The 14554-nt window shown below is 41.4% G+C and overlaps 1 protein-coding gene across 2 annotated transcripts; it reads right to left on the bottom strand.

Moving 5' to 3' along the window:
- Positions 1-2540: 2540 nt before the first annotated feature.
- On the bottom strand, positions 2541-14340 carry ZCCHC8 (zinc finger CCHC-type containing 8). Of its 2 annotated transcripts, none has more exons than XM_066561977.1 (14): positions 14177-14340; positions 13352-13394; positions 12625-12699; positions 12023-12128; positions 11292-11369; positions 10865-10968; positions 9524-9589; positions 8464-8527; positions 8208-8350; positions 7406-7548; positions 6155-6270; positions 5347-5430; positions 4747-4861; positions 2541-4036 (listed from the first exon to the last, which is right to left on the bottom strand). In XM_066561977.1, the coding sequence occupies exons 1-14, from the start codon at positions 14337-14339 to the stop codon at positions 3234-3236; spliced, it is 2103 nt and encodes a 700-aa protein (XP_066418074.1). In that variant the 5' UTR covers position 14340; the 3' UTR covers positions 2541-3233. The 2 variants fall into 2 exon arrangements, with proteins under 2 accessions (XP_066418074.1, XP_066418075.1); XM_066561978.1 differs by having other exon boundaries at positions 8464-8524.
- Positions 14341-14554: the final 214 nt, after the last annotated feature.

Below are 14554 nucleotides of genomic sequence, written 5' to 3'. Positions count from 1 at the left end.
TTCAGTGGCTCTCCCTTCCCAGGGGCAGCGCAGCCATGGCACAGAATGAAGGTGCTACGGGCTTCCATGGCAACTGAAGCACTTGCATTACATTGGAGCTTTTTCCTCCTCTTCATTTCTCTTTTTTTTTTTTTTTCTATTTCCCCAGCTATGCTGCCTCACAGAGCTTGCAGTGAAATAATTATTTTTAGCAGCTACCACGTCTTTCAGATATCTTCTAGAATCTCAGCTGTTTCTCTTTTCTTGATGTTTTGAGCGCTGTGAATTGGGTTATAAAAAATTTAGAGTCGGGAATTTGGATCTTTTTAAGACACAACTTCCCACCTGACTGATACTCAGAATATTTTGCAGAGATTTGATTTTTTAGACGTGCATGAGCATTTTAAAATATTTCTGGTGTTCCAAGTGCTGTAAATAAACACGAGGGCTATGCCAACAGGAATCTGTGGGAAAATGTGAGTGATGCCTGCTCATGCTATACCCACCTCGTTACAGATTTTATTACTCATTCATTTTAGTAAGCTCTAATCTAGGCTATGATGCCACACCCATCACCATGGGAATGGCACTTAAAAGCACCCAAAATACTTTGCTATTCAGCTTTTCCTTGGGATTTAAGAGTGTGATCTGATTGCAGTTTCAATATACAAAACCCATTTGAGTAGTTACAGCTGACAGATTAAAAACCTCACTAATTACACACATCCTTCAGTGCAACAATATGTAGCACTTGATAGAACAGTGAATTATAGATAAATAGCTAAGAGATGCAGATGAATGAATTCCTCATCATGAGAGAAGCAGCAGAGATAACTGCCCATCCCTAATTAACTGTCTTACAGCACAGGTAAATACAGGAGGAGTTTTACTTACTGGTTCACTTTTCTCACAGCATTATCCGTGCTGACTGCCACCTCCAAAGAAAGGACAATTCCAAAGAGAAGATTTAAAAGAACAATTTAAAGATATACCTGAGCACTCTCAGAGAATTTTGTATTATTATCCTTATTTGAAATTAAATTATTAAAATTAAATCCAGAAAATAAACAGTTACTGCCTGCTTTTCTGAGATCAAAACATATCATAAAAATATTATCTTAAGAAATAAAATAAGCATTACAGGAACATTTATAACACTGCAATTTGAAAGACAAAAGAATAACAGAAGAAAGACAAAAGAATAACAGTACTTTAGTCACAACTGTTTTGCTTATCTGTTGTGACCAATTAATTATGTGGAAGGGTGATTGAGGATGGACCATACAGAGCACTGAAAGGCTCTAAGCACATAAAGATGATTTTTATCTTGTGTGCTCTTCTGCCTTGCACACAGAAACCACCAGCACTGCTCAAGCTTAGGCTGCACGTCCTGCTCAAGCAGCAGCATTTCCTAAGAGCCATTAAAAGCAGGTCTTTAAGGTGTGGTGAGAGAACTGCATGTTTCAAACATGAGCTGCACAACACACCCAGAAGGTGTGCACTGGCAATCATCACCTCCTGCCCTGCATCCCTTGATCATCCACGTGGCAATGGTGCAGCACACAAAGGCTCCTGGAAACTGGCATTACTGGCTTTTAATTCCATGGAAGGAGGAGGAGCAAATGTGCCAGACCTCCATATGCTTCCCAACAGAGCTTTCTTGAAATGTGTGCAGAAGGTGGAAACAGCACATTATTTCATTGTCCACTCCTGTTATAAAAGTACTATTTCTCCTATAAATTAGGAAGAAAAATGCCATTCATTTTAGAACACATGATGAACATTTACCTTGACTTGCTTTCCAAGTGCAACCAAATAAACTCAACTGGTAAATGCTGCAAAAAGATTTTTCAGCCTCTCAGAGTTCACACATAAAGGTGCTTTGGTTCTGCCTTCCTGTAAAGTTTAGGGAGAAACAAAAGAAAGAGAAATAAATAAAGGCTTTAACTGCAAAAAGCCTGGGGTTCTCATTGAGATTGAAATGCAGAGTGTACCAATATATTGTATGTGAAAGATCTTTGGGCAATATGCATTAACTGCTAAGCTGAAACTTTGAAAGAATTAATTTCAGTCTCTAACATTATCTTATGGACATTCCCCTTCACAAGTTTTTAGTCAGATACCTGAAAATGCTTTGGTTTACTCGACTTTACACTTGGCTGGGGAAACTTCCTGCATTTCTGGAAGGAAAATGCTTACATCAATCTAGTGCTCCCTCTCTTGGCAACCGAACAACGTGCAGCCACTTCAGCCACAGCTCCCTCCAGAGACAAGAAGGAAAAGAAGTGTTAGAACGATTAATCAGCATGATTCCAACATTTCTAAACATTCATAAGAGGGCAGCTCTTCAGATTATGAAAACTGAATAGTATGGCAAGGTTCTGTTTAAGTAACTAAGACAATTTTAACAGATTCTTGATTAAGAAAACCTGAAGCTGACAGTTGTGGCCCTTCCTAAAATATTTCACTATACTCATCCTTATTTTGCTCAGCTTGTTTTCCCAACTTTTCTTCAGCAGCTGATTTTCAAAACCCAGCATTTTGCTGCTTCAGGACTCCAATTAAAAGCTCTTTAGCTAAAAGCTCATTTATTAAACCTCTGTAGACAACCACGAACATGTCTGTACAGCAAGTTTACATGAAGGACGATGCTACAAAAGATACAGTGGCAATTAAAACAGACCCACATAAATAATTTATAAAAATACTTGAAATGGTGAAAATAGCATTGTAATCCCCAATTATTTTCTTCCAATTGCCAGGACTTTGATGTGGGAAATCTTAACATCAGACCTTTATAAACATTCAGAATATATTAAACTTATCTACAGGATAATTAGCAAAATGTATAAAGTATAGATTATTGTACAAAGGACAGATATTAAAAAAATCACCAATCCACCTGAAACTCAAGGACAATATAAATCTTAGCCAAAATAATGAACACCAAACCACAAACTCTGCATTTTAGAGCTTTGAGTATTGGCAAATAAAATGCTCTTAACAAATCATCAGTCCTGTTATTCCTTAGTGGGAGCTTGCAATTTGGGAAAATTCTACATTTGCTGGCTGCACTGGTGGTCCTGATCAAGATGGAAACCTGCACTGATTTCAGTACCAAGGAAGAATAGGGCAGACCTGCATTTGTCAAGATTTTCTCTTCTCCACAAGATGAGGGAGGTTATCTGAGTTTGTAAAACTGGTGGGGAAACAGAAGGGATTTGGATATAACAAAACAAAAGACCAATTAAGATTTAAGTCTTTTTCCTTTGCTGGTTTCTTGGGGAATTTTTCAACAGGCTTCTTATCCGTAGATAAACCCCAGTTGATTCTGCCATATTTTCAAATTCGAATGGTGTGATGCCTGCAGCAAACTTGCTCATGTCAGGAACAAGTCCAGATTTCCTCACAGATGATCCAGTGCTTGTGGGCACTTTATTACCACCTGTGTTCTCCCCCTCCTTGACCTCAGGGCTGGCAGCAGGCAGGGTGTCATCCAGCAGGCCTTCAGAAACTGCATTATCAGGATTTTCCTTTAGGTCAAGCAAACTGTCCTCTAGATTGGGGCTGGCTGGAGAATGTTCATTTTCTGGGATCTGCTCACTGATGTCAGAAAACTCTGTTTCCACTGAGATCACTTTCTCAGGTGACCTGACTTCTGCCACCAGCTCTGCTTCATTCCTGGCTGGTGATGATGTCAGGGAATTGCCAGTTAAAGGTGTGTCCACAGGAACATCAGAGTCACTGGTGGTGCTCTCTGCCTGCTCCAGAGCTGCCCAGATTAACCTCTGCTGCTCCTCCAGCTCCTCCAGGGTCAGTGTGTCCTCATCCATCACTGAGTCCACAATTTTGGGCTCAGGATTGTCACTGGCAGAGTTTGGTGCTGGGGCAGGCCTGGGGAGGGGAGAGGGGCTGGGTGTGGAAGGCTGGGGGGGGGTGAGTGGGGGCGTTCCTCGGGGCATGGGGGGGGGACTGGACATGGATGGAGATCCCGGTGGCAGAGGAGGCTGGAACTGAAAACTGTTGGGAGTTTGAGATCTCTGTGCTCCTTCCAGATCTAGAAAGAGATTAAAAGACACCTTTTAGGACCTGAAATCTGACCAGGACAAGATTCAAAGTGCCAATGTTCTGATTAACTACCAGATTTATGTCTTCTCATCCTTGGTGTTCAGCTGAGACAGAACAAGCTTTGTGAGGGTTTTCATATCCATCAAAGCCATCTTTTTTTGGATTTTAACTCTGCCAGCCATTCAAGGAAAAAAAATTACTCCTGAAGGTATTAAGAACAAACCCATTCCACATGAGACACACTGAAGGATTCCTCATGGCAGATTTCAAAAGGAGAGCCAGAAGTTTCTCCAGCTGCTCTAACACTTAACCTCTTTGAGTCTGCCTCATTTTTAAGAAGCTGCAAGCTTGCAAATTTATGTTATTTCATGCAAATATTTAGGGATTTGGGGGTCTTTACAGAAGTTTCTTTAGGATGGTCCTGGAGTAAAGAGATCAGAATTTTTAACTGAACATTGCAATTGCTCTGAGCACACCAGAAACCTCCTGCTTGGAACTGGAAGATATAAAAACCACAGTGACAATCACAGCAAATGCCACTGCAGGAGGACACTGCTGGTTCTGTCAACACTGCCTTTAATTCCCACCACAATACTAACACACTGGCTTCTCCTTTGAACTCTCACATTTCAATCCAGAGCAAGTTATTCTGAAAATAAAAGCTGAAACCAGGAAAAGCAAAAATCAGAGTGACTGTACCAGAGTCCAGGTCCATGTCAGCTGCTGCCACCTCTGAAGTGTCTTCTCTTGCTCGTTTGGAATGACGAGACTTGGACTGAGGTGCAGCCCTTTTGCTGCTGGGTTTTGGACTTGGCTGCAGAGAAATTATCCACAAGACCAAAAAGAATTAGCATCATCCTGTACAGGGCAACGTTTCCAGCTGTAAGAATGAAAGCAATTTTCTAACTCTGCAATCACTGGGGACCCAGTGTGTAAACAGACATTGACATTTGAGGGATGCCATGGCCATGGAAACCAAACTTCTCATTTCTTAGGGGAGTCTGGAACTTCCAGCCTGTGTAAATTCATGGCAATTTTTTTCCAAACTGCTTACAAATCTTTGCACAACTGGGATCTGTTTCTATTAAGTGAAATAATGGAAATAATTTTAAACATGAAGCCATTTTTTGTTAAAACAGATAAGCCAGATGAGCATTTCACCCTCACTAGTAGTGTGAGGGTGAAATGTCAATAAGAATCTGTCCCTTTGTGCAGAAAGAAGATGCAAGCAAGAAATCATCATGACCTACACTAACCAAAAGACAACATTTTTTTTCAATAACAAGGAGATATATTCACCTCCTGATAATTAGAAAGGTAGTGAGCAAAAACATCCTTCTGTTGAGATGGCTGCATGGGGATGGAACCAAACATCTGCCACTCCTACAGCAAAAAAGAAAAAGAAAAGAGAAAAGAGAAATAATGTTGCATATGGTTGGTTAATAACAGGATTTTGGTTAGTAGCACTGAATGAAAAAACACATTTGGAGGCCACTAAATGGGCAAATGTAAAGGTGTAAACACACAAGTGCTTCTTTTTAATGCTCAGGCATTCAGAGCAGTGATGGAATTCACTGACAGAAGGTTAAAATGCTTTTGAAGATGAAAGTGCAGCACCCACAGGGGATTTCTTGTGTGCTCTGTGCTTAAGAGGGCACCCACTATGTGGCTCTTCTGCTATGACTTGTTTAATTCCAGCTGTTACAGAGCTTGGCAGAAGTTGTGCACTGGTCTGATGTATTTTTTTGTGATCAAAATTATAATTAGTGATTTTCATATTCCAAGAACATTCAGAAAATTTACATGTGTGGGGAAAAAAAAGCCATTCATGTGTGAAGTTCTGTGTTTAAAAAATACCAAATTATTGATCTCATAATGGAAATAATCCTCACAGAAGCACTGCCAGACCCTAGCACAAGAATCATGGCAAGTGTCAGTTGTCACATTAATTACAACCCCCAAAGCAAGGGCTTAGAAAGAAGAGACTCTTCAAAGGGAATTGTTGACTTAAAAGGGAATTGTCAGGTGCAGATACAAAGCATTAACTCTTGGCTAAAAGCAGCTCCTGTCCCTGAGCACATTCAGAAGGCAGAGGACAGCTACTCACATCTGGGATCCCACTGGGAGTGGATATGTTAAAGCCTGGGTAATTCACCAACTTGGACACATCGTAAGTGACACGTCTGGGCTGGGGAGAGCCCTCATCTTCTGCTTCAACTTCACCTATGATGGAACAGAATTATTATTGATGTTAATTAAGAATACCACTGGAAAAATCCCACAGGATTTAAGAACAGGGGCAGTGCCATAACATCACATAAAACAGCTGGGTTCCAAGAAATGTTTTGTTTGCTTGCTGGTGGTTTTGTTCCTGTGTAAGAGTAACTTATTGAGGGCTGTGGCTTCTTCCATGAAAAGTAAGAGAAAAAGAGAGAGGAAATTGGACAAGAAGAGATTTGCAAGTCTTGCAGTTTCACAACTCCAGGTTCTAACAGTGAAATCCCACTGCCAGTCTCCATCTCTGCAACACAACCATTATGGAATTTGTTTTGTTTTGTTGTTACATCACAGCATGTCCTAGGTTGACTATATGATGCTTTTATCCCCAGACATCCTGTTTATGCTGAATAATAAGTTTTGCACCTTTAAGACTTGATCCAGAGAGTGAAGGGGGGAGAACCTTTGGGGGTTCTCTCCAAAATTTGCCCTGAACCAGGACACAGCTGATAAAAGGTGTATTTTTATATGAATAAAACATGTAAAAATATTTTATTAATTTGCATCTTTTCCACGAGGAAGATGAAGCTTTACAAAACAGATAATTTATTATCTCCTGAAGAGGATGCAGCCAGCACAGAGCCTCATGGTAAAGTTGCATCTCAGCCCCACATTTCTCACCTTTGCCATTGCACAGAGCCAGCCCTGAGTGCTCCATCTCAGCCCCACATTTCTCACCTTTGCCAGCCCTGAGTGCTCCATCCCAGCCCTGAGTGCTCCATCCCAGCCCCACATTTCTCACCTTTGCCATCATACAGAGCCAGCCCTGAGTGCTCCATCCCAGCCCTGAGTGCTCCATCCCAGCCCCACATTTCTCACCTTTGCCATTGTATAAAGGCAGCCCTGAGTGCTCCATCCCAGCCCCACATTTCTCACCTTTGCCAGCCCTGAGTGCTCCATCCCAGCCCTGAGTGCTCCATCCCAGCCCCACATTTCTCACCTTTGCCATTGCACAGAGCCAGCCCTGAGTGCTCTATCCCAGCCCTGAGTGCTCCATCCCAGCCCCACATTTCTCACCTTTGCCAGCCCTGAGTGCTCCATCCCAGCCCTGAGTGCTCCATCCCAGCCCCACATTCCTCACCTTTGCCATCGTACAGAGCCAGCCCTGAGTGCTCCATCTCAGCCTCCTTGAGCCAGCCAGGGGGGTAGCCCAGCTGCCGCATGCGGTAAATGAACGGGGGCAGGCTCTTGTCTGTCACACCAAGGGCATCCTGAAGGACCCCACTGAGCCAAGAGAACAAACAGAAAACAAAATGTCATCCAGAGAAATCCCTCAGGTGGTGACAAAAAGGTTATGAATGTTTTGTGGAGTTTTCACTGAGTTGTAGCTCAAAGTGTGTTGCATTTCCACTCCAGATGTAAATGAAAATCAGCTCTGATATTAAACAGATGTGCTGATGTGCTTAAACATTTTATTAGAATTAATTCTACACCAAGAATAACACACTTGACCTACTGCTTCTGACTCATGGCCTTGACTGCAGCTATCAACAGGAAGGGTGGACCTTGACACTGAATTTACTGGTGATTTTTTTGGAGACTGCCACACAATTCTGTGGTTTCTCTGAACATTTTGAATAGAGAGGAAGGGACGCTCAAAGCTCAAAATTTGCAGACTTTTGAATACATTTTTAGTAGGAACATAATACAATTTGAAAAGTCAAAGAGTAATATTTACCACCCTGCATTAGAGAAAGGGTAGGACTGTCAAGCCAGCAGGGAGTGTTCATTTGAAAGATAGTTCTACAATTTATTTAAATTCTATTTAGCAAATTCTAACATAATAGTTAAGAGCAGCAGGTAATAAACTCTAGAAATTAAAATCTGGCACACCAAAGGCAGAAGAGGTATTCCAGAAAAGCAAATGGAAAGAAAAGAGATACCTAATTACGCCTGGCTTAAATTTTCCAAACCTCTCTTCTATTTCTTCTTCATGGTAACGCTGCTGAAAACTCTGATTGCTCGAATCACCACAAGCTTCCAAAAACTCCTTTCTCTTCTCATTTATACGAGCTGCATTTCGTGGCTTAAAGATAATACAATTGGGAAGTTTAGAGTTGGACAACTCACAACTGATGCACTCCTTCACCCAACACAAAGCTTGGAGAGCAGCAGTCTGTGGAATACTGGTGACTTTACCTTTGGGCAGTCCTTCATTTGATGGTCTTCAGAACCACAATTGAAACAATGAGGTTTGGGCCTGCTTGAAAAATGCACAACAAATTAAACCTGAAAACAACTCTGCAATGTTAAATACACCTGATTATTTTCATTCTTGACAGATTTTAAGGTTTAGACTTGAGAAAGACAAAGCCAAAAGCAAAGATGCCAATGTCATGTGCTGTCATCTGCTTCCTTTAAACTTACATCCATCCTTAACTAGAGAATATTGCAGATTTCACAGTGCTGAGGAGCACATGGGAAATGAGGAAAGGGCAGAGGGAAATAGGAAATGGTATCACCAAAGGTCTGATCTGATCCCTTCCACAGTACTGGGAATCAGCAGAAACAAAGAGCAGAGCAAAACCATTTCTTTGGAAAGCCCTGGCCCACAGTTTCAAGCAATTCATTTTGAGAAACTGCACTGAAAACCTGGAATGGAAGTGCAGCTGGCTTCACCTTAAATCTTCCTTGTGAATTCACACCATGGCAGGAAACATTTGCAATATTACTGGGGTGAAATACCAAGATTTTAGAGGAAGATTTATTTTCTGAGCATTCATTTTTACTGAATTAGGATGGGAACCAGAAGTGGAGACAAAAAGTGTGGCACAAGTCCAAGGTAACTCCAGCTGGAAACTGAATTTCCTTCACTTCTGACCTCCCATAAAAACTACACCATCAATTCTCAGATCAGTCTGTCTTAAAAATCTATCCAATAAATCAGACAGGAGTTGTTCTACAGAACAGTAACCATGACACAGCACCAGTGCAAAGATGACAAACCAAGCACTAAAGAGACAAGAAGCAGAAGAACTAAGGATAAAAATTCAGGAAGTTTTCACACACTGACTTTAGGCCCTTCCTAAAGAAACTCAATAAAAAGACAGATTCACTGACTGCAATGCTCAGCTCTGGCTTATTTAATTTAAATTTAAATATTGCACAAGTATGTCCAAGGGTTTATTAACTGGGAAACCATCACAGAGTGCATCTGAACTTTTCAGCTCAAAATTTTACATTGAAGAATAATACAAACCTTTTGGGTTTTACTTGTATTTCTTGTCCATCTAGGGAGAGAATGTGGCTGAAAACTTGCTGATATCTTTAGATTTCAATAAGGAACTGCTACTGGATGAAGCAAAATTTCAATTTTGTTTAAAATACCAATGAACACTTAATAGTGCTTTGAACAGAACACTGACTCATCTGCATTAAAAAATTACAAATGGGTCCTAGCTATGAACTCCTGAGTATAAACTATAAAATGGTATCTACTATAAAGTATTTGCTAAGATGAGCTTATGCTGCTTCCTCCTACAAATTTCTACCCAATACTTTATCAGCACTTGCTAAAACTACAACCCTCTTGTTTACAGGTGGAAATTTCCACATAATAGTTCTGAAATGTTTCACAGGAATTTGATCAAACCACGTTTTGGTAGAGTTTCAGAATGACAGGTTCACTGAGAGCAGGACTTTGGTGGTTTAGAAGCCAGTGCCTGATGAACCACTTCACTCAGAATCACTTCAGCCACACTCAATGTGGCATTTAAGGAGAAATTCCCATGAGGAATCTACTTCCTTCACCCAGGGGTTGGGAGATGGTGAATTTAGAATTTAAGTTCATTTATAAATAATTTTCTAACACTGACATGACCTTGATTACAAACTGGATATTGCAGAAATAAACTCTGAAACTGCTTCTTGTCCTGAGTCTTTCCAGGACAGAAACACCACTGGAAGTCAGGGGGGATGATGTTACTTGAGACATTTCTTGTCCAATTTCTTTTGTCATGGAAGACATCAATATTAAAAAACTTCTCAACATTTCCCAGCTTCTTCAGCATTTCCCTCAATTTCACTTTTCCAACATTGGCTTTAATAAACAATAAGGAAGCAAATTTAAAATGGATGCGTGTTAAGAGCATACCATAATTCAAGTTTCATGAAAGACTTCCCCTGTAGCTCCCACATTTGGAAAAGAGCATTTCACAGCATGTTTGAGTTTCCCAAACCCTTTTTTTCTCCCAAAGAGTGGATTTGATGGAGAGAGAATACTGATTCAATCTGCAATGAGCTGTCACTCCAAACCTAACTGGGGACTGGCCAAGGAAATCCCTAAATTCATGAGATGCATTTATGGGGATAAAGCATTCACTCTCAGGATAGAAATCAGCAAGTCAATGATATCAAAATACTCATTTGTTTTGAATAAAAGAGCCATTAATGAGCCATTAAATCATCCCATCTATAATGACTGGTATGGTTTTGCTAGAAACACAAAACCCACTGAAGAGAATTTGAGTTCAATTTACCCACTGGAATTCTTTGGATTTGACACATGGACCAAAGAAAGGTGTTTTAGCAAACAGGATACTTAGGTATTTCCCATCCTTCTGTCAGCTGTGGATTCTCATTTAAAATAGGCTGTCCCAGTTTATCGAGACAAAAATTGGTAAAATACAGAACACTTCCTACAACCTGTAGAAAAAAAGTCAGAGAATTGTCAGAAATGTGTCAGTATTTAGGTGAGATTGGCAGCATTTCTATAAATTCACACTACCTGAAATACTTCCAGGTTTTATTCCCCCATTCTGTAAGAATTTACAATTAATACAAGCCCAAACCTGTACACATAAGATTTTTTTTTTTTTTGCACTGATGTAGCCCAAACATGCTGAATTTAAATTTAATTTATCAGTGTAATAACAGCAGTTAGGAGATCTTATTTTATTGGCAGTTTACATTGAATGTGGAGAATGAAGAGTCAGACCTAACATGGAAGAGCACAGTCAAAAACTTACACTAAAAGCTTCTTTCACTTTTTTAGCAGAACTTGAGCTGGTTCCTTTACTGTCCTCTTCCAAAACAACGCTGGAGGGCTGACAGGAAAAGCAAAAATAGAAATAATTCACTTGAATCAACCTGAATTAGTAATGTAAAAGGCACAGAATTGGGGTTCAGCTTCTGTCCTTGCACCAAGAGCAGGATGGAAATGTCCATGTCAGTCATGAAGCTGCCCACAGCCCAAAGCACAGCTCCTTTCTAAGGCTTTCCTGATGAGAAATGCATCATTACATTTTCATTCTCACCAAAAAAGCTAAGGCAAAGACACAGAGAAATGTGCCATTCCACCCTTGCACTCAAAGTGAATGTTGAGTTAAGAATCACAATTTTAAACCAGGAGGAGAAAGTGTAAATTTTCAGATTCTGGTGTTCATCTGTTTTCTTATACATACTTGGGAGCTGGGCCAAACACTATCAGAAGATACATTAAGTTTTCTTCTTAATGATTTAAACCAACTTATTAATTTTCTTTCACTGAAATGTCACTAGGGATGATTTTCAAGAACCATTTTCATGGGCAGAAAGGATCTTTCCTTTCTCTCTATTTTTTTGAACAAACAGTTGTAAAACATTTGTTTGACACCTACTTGATTTGAATTTTGTCACTGTTTAACAGTGCAATATTTCAATATTCTCATTACAGAGATGGAGAAGCAGCACTTTGGAACAATTTTGAGTTTTAAAGTACCTGTGGCTTAGCATTCAAGTGTGATTTTTCTTGCTCACTTTTCTTCTGCTCTTCATATTTTTGAACTAAACTACAAATAAAATCTTCAATTTCTTGATGATACCGCCTGCAATTAAGTAGAGAGAGATGAGACATGAGCAAGGCTGAAACAAAGGGCAGACATCTCTTTTCTTAAGCATTTATCATTTACTAAAGAACTCAGAAAAGGGGAAAATCCAATTCTTTTTTGTCCCACTCTCAACCCCCACCAACACAAATGCAATCTGATATTTGAGAGCACCCGAGTGTGGCAAAAAAAAAATCAACCCAGAGGCAGGGAAAGATAATTTCCTTCTATTTTACCCACAACATTCCTGAAATTCAAGCTGCTCTTCAGACTCACTCCAAGTTCCTGGAAGTCCCCCTTCATTTCATGGTAAGAGCAGATATTGCTAATGAACAGAACTCTTGTTATACAGCCCATTATCCCTTCTCCACTCCAAGCTTTCAAAGGTTAATGTGATTGAATAAAATCCACATCTACGATTTGGGCACAGCACTGCTAGATCCAAACAAACAAGAAAAGGCCCCATTTCCTGTCAGGGTTGTTTTTTCATACTTACTTAGTAATGACATTGTTCATAAATAAAATCTGCAACAGAGGTCCATCAACTTTGGGGTTTTCCACTGAGATTCCACTAGAACAGCACAGAACACAGACAATGGGTACAGTAAATATTGCCCCCAGTTTTATCATAGCTCAGGCTGGACATCACAGAGAGAGGAAGGTTTGGTCAAAATAAAATTATATTTTTAAGAAGTTTCTATCCTTTTAAACAGAAATTATGCTCTTGAGCAAAGCAGGTTGGTGTGAGGTGGAAGGAGGACAAAACACCCTCAAACTACAGAAATATTTAATTCTGTATGAACAGAATTCTCTTCCTGCTAGTATAATTTCAATAGACTTACACAATCTTCTAACTAAGATTCATTCAACCATTTGAATGTCATTTTTCCTCACTGCTGTACGTGCTTCCCTGAAGACCAAGTGAGTTTCATTAAACAGATAGACACAAATAAATAAAAGTCACAGCAACACCAACTGAAATACTGCTATTCAACTCCAAAAGACTTTTCAGGAACTGGAATGGCATTTTAGAAGCCCAGGACCTGAGCAGGGACTGGGACATGGAAACAAGATGTGGCAGATTGTTACCACAGACAGCTTCTATCTTAGATAAACTCTATTTACATACACAATATAAATAAATATATTCTCTCTGTATAGATATAAATAAATATATTCTCTCTGTCTAGTTCATACAGTGTTTCAAGTCAGCATTAACATACCTAGGACGAGTCAGAATTCTCAGCTTCCTTTTAAGTTCCTGATGTTAACTTATTGTTAAGGACTATGATTTTCTTTGGAAGACACAAACCCACACCCAAAGCAAGCAAGAAAACACTGAGCAAGAATTTCATAGAACAATAAATAAGGTTTTGGTCCTCCCCTTTCATTGCACAGGGGATTATTTAAAAATCCACCTGTTGCTGGAGAAACACTAAACTGGAAAAATCAAAAAAGCCACCAAAAAAAGAGGACTAGCTGTGACAATCCAAATAGTGCCATTCTTTACATGCAATGATTATATTAACAGATTCATAGTATTTTATTTTTAAAATATCTGTGATCATCACCAAAAGAAAGGGGATGGTAGTACACGTGTACTTTTAAATGGGCACCAAATCACAACATATTTCAGATTCCACTCTGCTGCAGCAGCAAACCCAAAAACCCTTTAGGGAACCTGTCACAATTCAAACATTTGTAAGTATTTGTAGCTGAATTAGAAGGTGGAACGCAGGGATTCAGTGAGAGCCGTTTCAAAAGCCATCCCTGCATCCCGGGGCCCGGCCGCTCTGGGGATAAAAGTTTCTCTGGAGAGAGAACGTGCTCTGAGGGAGCCTGGGAGCACCAGGAGCTCCCTCCCCGCCCAGCTCAGCCCTCTCCCCGCTGGGGCCCGGCGGAGACCGAGGGCTCGCTCCCACAGAGCCCGGGGAGCAGCCGGAGCCCCGCTGAGGGCCGGGACCGGCTGGCCCGGAAGGGAACCGGCAGCGGCGGCGCGCCCGCCTTCCCCCGCCCCGCCGCGGGCCCTGCCTCTCCCGCCAGGATATTCTCCGCCTGAAGCCGCTGCACCGTCTCGTCGCGGTCGCGCAGCCGCTCGTAGAGCTGCAGCAGCGGGTCCGGCTCCTCCAGGGCGGGCGGCGAGGGCGGCCCGGGCTCGCCCTCCAGCTGCCCGAAGAGCTCGCGGTCCCCGAAGTCCACCTCCGCCGCCATCTTGGCCGCCGCAGGAAGGGCGGGGCGGGGGGCCGAGGGCGGCGGGAAACGCGGGGCGGGCGGGACTAAGAATGCCGCGGACTACAACTCCCAGCGTGCACCGGGGTCACGGACCGCAGAGCCGGCGGCTGCGAGGCGCGGGGCACGCTGGGAGGTGTAGGCGGTGCGGCGCTGAGGCGGCACCGCTGCGCTTGTCGTACTCACAATGGAGGGAG

This window comes from Molothrus aeneus, chromosome 18, assembly GCF_037042795.1.
Source record: "Molothrus aeneus isolate 106 chromosome 18, BPBGC_Maene_1.0, whole genome shotgun sequence".
NCBI lineage: Eukaryota > Metazoa > Chordata > Aves > Passeriformes > Icteridae > Molothrus > Molothrus aeneus.
The sequence above is the reverse complement of the archived record's forward strand: the minus strand, read 5'-3'. Positions and strand labels throughout refer to the sequence as shown.

What these genes read in the sequence shown, in the direction of transcription:
- ZCCHC8 (XM_066561977.1), bottom strand. Translation starts at nt 14,339, where the DNA reads ATGGCGGCGGAGGTGGACTTCGGGGACCGCGAGCTCTTCGGGCAGCTG. An exon ending in GCAGCGGCTTCAGGCGGAGA is followed by an intron (nt 13,395 to 14,176) that starts ATATCCTGGCGG and finishes CAATAAGTTAAC; the next exon opens with ATCAGGAACTTAAAAGGAAG. An exon ending in GGCTCTGTACGATGGCAAAG is followed by an intron (nt 6,271 to 7,405) that starts GTGAGGAATGTG and finishes GTTCCATCATAG; the next exon opens with GTGAAGTTGAAGCAGAAGAT.